The following is a 6,034-nucleotide window of genomic DNA, read 5'->3' as shown; positions in this document are numbered from 1 at the left end:
GGACCCAGGCACACCAGGACCCATAGGCACGTGTGCGCGCGCGCACACACACACACACACACACACACACACACACACACACACAGAGGGTCCAGTGCACACACACACATTTGCACACGCCTCATCTCCCACAGCCAGGCAAAGCCAGGTGCACCCTTCCTGCACACTCCTAGCCGCTTGCATGCCCCTTGCATGTCCCCACTTGTGCAAAGGCCTCCATGCCCCCGTCTCCGGGACCCCCCCCCCGCTTTCGGGGTGACTCAGAGCTCCATGCAAATTAAGCTGGGCCCAGCCGGCGCCTCAGCCCCGCAGGGCCCAAACCAAGCGGCGCTGGCTCTGGGGGCAGGACGGGGGTGGGTAGGGCCTGGCTGGGAGCCCGGATGCCTGGGTTCTGTGCAGGGGGGCAGGGAGGGCTAGGGGGCAAGAGTAGGGGGCCTGTCGGAAGCCCAGACACCTGGGTTCTCAGGGCATGAGCAGGGGCTGGGAGCCCAGATGCCTGGGTGCTCTCCAGCTCTGGGCGAGGGCCGGGGGGTGAGTGCAGGGGTGCTGGGAACCTGGGTTCTCTCCCCCACCACCATTGCCTGGTTGCCTGGGTTCTCTCCTGGCTCTGCAGTGGGGTGTGGGGGAGTGGGGTCTGGGAGGCTGGAGGCCTAGTTTTTCTCTCCCACCTCTGTGGGTGGTAGGGGAGTGTGCAAGGGGCTGGTGGGGGTGACAACAGCTGCCTGGACCCTGGGGTTCTCTCCAGCTCTGGGAGGGGGCTGGGAGCCTGGACACCTGGGTTCATTGGGGCCTGAGGGGGGAGAACGGGGCTGGGAGCCTAGACCCCTGAGTTCCCTGGGTACTGGGGGGTGGGGAGGGAGAACAGGGGACTTGGACGCCTGTTTTCTCTGGGCACCGGGGGGGTGAGGGGGGGGAAAGCAGGCGCCTGGATGCCTGGGCTCACCTCTGCACATCTCTCTCCCATAGAAATAAGAATGTCTAAGCCCCTGGAACTGGAGAAGTCGCGATTGGACCTGCCCGGCGAGCACACGGGTACCTGGGTGTAGGGGCGTCTGGGGGGGTACTCACTGCCAGGAGGGTATCTGGGAGGTGCCAAGGAGGGTACACAATGCCAGGAGGGGGTCTGGGGGTACTTGGTGCCAGGAGGGTATCTGAGGGGTCAGGGGGGTCTGAGGGTTCATCGTCTCTCTTGTTCCAGACCCTGAACGGAATGGCCCCGACACAAACCACCAGGTATGGGGGGGTCCAGTGTGGGGAGGCTTGGCGGGGGGGCATCCCCTGCTGATTCAGGTGTCGTCCCCCCATTGTCTCTCTCAGGCCCAGCAGAACAAGCCCCTGCCCTTCACTGGCCCCGGCACCAAGGTAGGACCCCCCCATGCCCATCTGGACCCCACCCATTATCCCCAGCCTGCCCCCCCACACCCAACCTGAGCCCCCCTTGTATTCTCCCTACCCCGCTGCACCCTGCACCCAGCGCCGACCCCCACCCACCCGCCTCTTGGCTGTGTGCCCACCCAGGGACGCCCAGTCCAGCTCTGCCCTGCCCCAGGAGTCCAGTGGGGGATACACAGCCTGGCCCTGCTCCCGCCGGCCCCCTAGGGGGGTCCCCCCCGTTCCTGTTTTCGGCGCTGACTCAGGGGGTGCAGGGGGAAGTCCCGGCCCCGGGGATGCGGCGAAAACAGGAAGTGCCGCGGGCGGGAGCGAGAAAACGACGGGGCGGGGGCCCTGCCCTCCCCTCCCCCTGCTCCGCCTCATCCTGCCCCCCACCAAAAGGCATTCAAAACCTGCCCCCAATCCCTCAGCACTGAAAGGGGGGCATCTCTGAGCTTTTACCCCACAAAACCCTTCCATGATCCTTCTGTTGTGACCCCCTCACAACCCCTCTACAACCCCTGCAACCCTTCAATGACTTCTGTGACGACCTGCAACCCCTCTGCGATCCCCCAGGACTCCTGAAACCCTGCCATTACCCCTCAATGACCCCCCTGAAGGATCCCCCAGACCACCTCCCTGCCACATGCACCCTGCTGGGGCCATGATCCTAACCCGGGGAAGGGTGGGCATGACCCCTCACCCCCTGGCTCTGACTCCACTTCTCTCCCCAGGTCAAGGCAGAGGATGCTCCAGAAATGCCTCCAGCTCCAGCCCCAGCCCCTGCCCCGGTGCCCCCGCCTCCCCCCCACCTGCCCCAAGCTCAGCTCATGCTGGCTGGCAGCCAGCTGGCAGGAGTAAGTGCCCCCAGCCTCAGGGGAAGGGGGGACAATACGGGAGGAGGTCAAGGGTCATGGCCCTGGTGCAGTGGGAGGGCTCCACTGCTGCTGCAATAACTGGGGGGGGGGCTTTGCCGCTGGCTGGGGGGGTGGCTTTCGGCACTAACGCCCCCCTTGCCCCTCCAGCTGACGGCGCTGATGCCGGCACAGCAGCAGCTCCTCCTGCAGCAGGCCCAGGCCCAGCTCTTGGCCCTGGCCCCGGCCCCCCTGCCCCCACAGCACCCTCCCTTGCCCTCTCCCAGCCTATCCAGCTCACCGCACAGGTAAGGCCCCCGCCGTGCTGTGTTGCACAGCGTTGCATGGCACTGCACTACATCACATGGTGTCGCACCATATTGCACGGCATCACACTGCATTGCTTGACATCACACTGCATGCCACTCCACTTCTCCCTCATGCCCCCCCTGCCCATCCAGATCACTGCACAGACTGGACCACCACCTCACTGCATCCATTTCTCTGCACTGCGTTGCAGTGTACCACCCCCCACCTGTGGGTCTGCATGTCAACCCACTGGGTTGCATGGCCCTCCCCCAGCCTGTGCAGTTGATGGTCTATGTAAGGCTACACCAATTTCATTGTACTCCCTCACCACACCCCTGGGACTGCAGTAGTGTGTCCCGTTCTGCTGCCCCTGCCAGGCCCAGTCAGCTCACTGCATGCATACCCCCAGCCTTACCTCACTTCTCACTGTATGTCACTGTACTGGCGGGACCCTGGACTGCATCTCAGTACACTGGGTGGGGGCTGGCACTGCGCTGTGCTGCATGGGGGCCTCGCACTGCGCCTTCCCGCACTGCGTCGGGGCTCTGCAGTGTGCCCAGGGCCTTAGCACTGCGTTGACCCCCCACCCACACACACCCACCGCCCTCTGCCCCCCCAGGACATCCAGCAACTGCTGCAGCTCCAGCAACTCGTGCTTGTGCCTGGGCACCACCTCCAGCCGCCCGCCCAGTTCCTGCTGCCACAGGCCCAGCAAGGACAGCAAGGTGAGGGGGGGACTCTGCTGGACCCCAACACCCCCCCAGAGCCAGCCATGTCCTATGCCTGTGCTACCTGTGCACTGACACCCACCCAGAGCCAGCCACATCCCAGGCCTGTGATACCTGCCCCGATGCCCACCCCAGAGCCAGCCACTTGGCAGGGGGTGTGCCAGGCACTGACGACTCATTTCTTCCCCAGGGCTGCTTCCGACACCAAATCTCTTTCAGCTACCTCAGCAAAGCCCCGGGGCCCTGCTGCCCAGCCAGCCCCGTCCAGGGCTGCCCGCACAGGTGAGCGGGGCTGGGGGGGGGCGCGCCTTCCCAGCCAGCGCCGCGGCCGGGCCTGCCCGAGCCCCAGCTGGCCCACGCCCCCCCCCAAAAATGCCTGGAGCCCCCGTCGCACTCGGAGGAACCCAGTGACCTGGAGGAGCTGGAGCAGTTCGCCCGCACCTTCAAGCAGCGCCGCATCAAGCTGGGCTTCACCCAGGTGCGGGGCCTGGACGGCTGGGTTCTCTGGGCAATGGGATACTAGGGGGTGAGGATAGGTGGGGCCGGAGCCCAGATGCCTGGGTTCTCTGGACATTGGGGGTCTAGGGGCTGAGAGCAGGGGTGGGGGGAGCCTGGATGCCTGGGTTCTCTGGGCACTGGGGGTCTAGGGGGTGAGGATGCGGGGCTGGGAGCTCAGATGCCTGGGTTCTGCTCTGGGTCCAATGAGTCAGACTGGGGACGGACAGGGCCCCCAGATGCCTGGGTCCTGTGGGGCTGACAGCACCTCCCGCAGGGTGATGTGGGGCTAGCCATGGGCAAGCTGTATGGCAACGACTTCAGCCAGACAACGATCTCGCGCTTTGAGGCCCTCAACCTCAGCTTCAAGAACATGTGCAAGCTCAAGCCCCTGCTCGAGAAGTGGCTCAATGACGCCGGTGAGCACCAGGGCAGGGAGGGGATACCGGGGGACCTGGGGGGTCCCAGGGCAGGGGGTGATGGTGTCTCTATCCCTGCAGAGACCATGTCAGTGGATGCGACACTGCCCAGCCCCAACACCCTGAGCAGCCCCAGCCTGGGCTTTGACGGGCTGCCTGGGCGCCGCCGCAAAAAGAGGACCAGCATTGAGACCAATGTGCGCTTCGCCCTGGAGAAGAGCTTTCTCGCGGTGAGACCCCCCTGCCTGGGCACCCATGACCCTACGTGACCCCACCATGACAGTCCCACAACCCCTCCAGGACCCCTGGAGCCTCCTGTGGCTCCCCCCCCGACCCTGTGTCACCCCATTATGACAGTCCCATGACCCTCTTTGTGACCCCCCCCCTTCAGGACCCCTGGGACCTTCTGTGACCCTCCTGACCCTGTGTGACCCTCCTGTGACAGTTCCACGACCCCTGCCGTGACCCCCATGACCCTCTAGGATCTCTAGGACCTCCTGTGCCCTCTCTGAACCTGTGGCCCTCCTATGACAGTCTCATGCCCCCTCCAGGACCCCTGGGACCTCCTGTGACCCCCCCAACCCTGTATGACACCCCATGACATCCCCGTGACCCCCTATGACAGTCCTGTGATCATCTATCACACTCTTATGAACCCCTCTGAAACCCCTAGGACCCCTCCAAAACCCCTGGGACCTCCCACAGCCCTCCCATGACCCCCTCTGATCCTGTCTGACCCCCCATGACACCCCTGTGACCCCCTCTGATGGTCCCATGCTCTTCTCTGTGACCCCACAACCCCCAACTCTTCCTCTGACCCTGTGTGACCCCCAATGACACCCCCATTTCCCCGAGATCACCTATCACACTCCTGTGAACCACTGGTGATGCGCAGGTGGTGCACACAGGTGCAGTGCACTCCCTGAGTGTGGCAGTGTACCCCCTGTGAAAAAGTGCCTCTGGCATTCTCGGCAGCGCCTGCAGGCGGTTACTGCTTGCCACCCCCACCCACTGGTTGGTGCTCGCCATGGTCCCTGCCCCGCCGCCAACAGTGTCGCCAGCGGGAGCTCCTCGCGTGCCATCGCCACACTCCCATTGCCGACAGTGCCACCACCACCCATTGGAGTTTGCTGTGTCCCATCGTCCTCTGGGGGCACACAGCATTCATGCTGTGAACCCCTCTGTGAATCCTTCTATGACCCCTCCCAGACCCCAGGACCTCCCATCACCCTCCTGTGACCCCCCCCATGACACCCCTGTAACTTCCTCTGTGATCCCCCCACCCTGCCATGACCTCCCACGACCATGTGCAGTCCCCTTTGATACTCCAGTGACCCTTCCATGATCCCCTGCAAACCATCCTCTATCCCGTGTGACCTTCCATGACCCCCATAACCCACCCAAGACCACCCTTTGACCCCCCACAACCCCTCTGTGACCCTTCTGTGATTCCCATGATTTTCCTGTGACCCCTGCAACCCCTCTATGACTCCCATGAGCCCCCCACATCCCCTACACGGCTTCCCTTCAGGATGCCTCCCTGCTGGGGCCATGAACCTTTCCTGGGGACCCCTGGGAGCCCCCTCCCCCCCACAGCAATGCCCTGGTGACCCCGCGCCATGGCCCCCCAGAACCAGAAGCCTACCTCAGAGGAGATCCTACTGATCGCAGAGCAACTGAACATGGAGAAGGAGGTGATCCGCGTCTGGTTCTGCAACCGGCGCCAGAAGGAGAAGCGCATCAACCCCTGCAGCAGCAGCCCCATGCTGCCCGCCCAGGGCAAGCCCCCCCCAACCTACAGCCCTCACATGGTACGTGCCTTCGAACCCCCGCACCAACACCCCCACATGGTACGTGC

At 64.3% G+C, this 6,034-nt stretch overlaps 1 protein-coding gene across 1 annotated transcript in view; it reads left to right on the top strand.

The window, feature by feature from the left end:
- The window catches only part of POU2F2 (POU class 2 homeobox 2), a 12,195-nt gene that overhangs the window by 1,269 nt on the left and 4,892 nt on the right, over positions 1 to 6,034 (top strand). Inside the window, exons 2-12 of the mRNA XM_019541699.1 lie at positions 967 to 1,032; positions 1,199 to 1,233; positions 1,318 to 1,362; positions 2,106 to 2,228; positions 2,465 to 2,533; positions 3,154 to 3,259; positions 3,453 to 3,544; positions 3,579 to 3,740; positions 4,035 to 4,176; positions 4,258 to 4,406; positions 5,808 to 5,987. Of these exons, the coding sequence (XP_019397244.1) occupies positions 967 to 1,032; positions 1,199 to 1,233; positions 1,318 to 1,362; positions 2,106 to 2,228; positions 2,465 to 2,533; positions 3,154 to 3,259; positions 3,453 to 3,544; positions 3,579 to 3,740; positions 4,035 to 4,176; positions 4,258 to 4,406; positions 5,808 to 5,987 (1,169 nt within the window). The remainder of the gene's footprint in view (positions 1 to 966; positions 1,033 to 1,198; positions 1,234 to 1,317; positions 1,363 to 2,105; positions 2,229 to 2,464; positions 2,534 to 3,153; positions 3,260 to 3,452; positions 3,545 to 3,578; positions 3,741 to 4,034; positions 4,177 to 4,257; positions 4,407 to 5,807; positions 5,988 to 6,034) is intronic.

Source organism: Crocodylus porosus, unplaced genomic scaffold (assembly GCF_001723895.1).
Source record: "Crocodylus porosus isolate Cpor-Errol unplaced genomic scaffold, CroPor_comp1, whole genome shotgun sequence".
NCBI lineage: Eukaryota > Metazoa > Chordata > Crocodylia > Crocodylidae > Crocodylus > Crocodylus porosus.
Note: the sequence above shows the minus strand (reverse complement) of the source record. Positions and strands in the feature narration are given on the sequence as shown.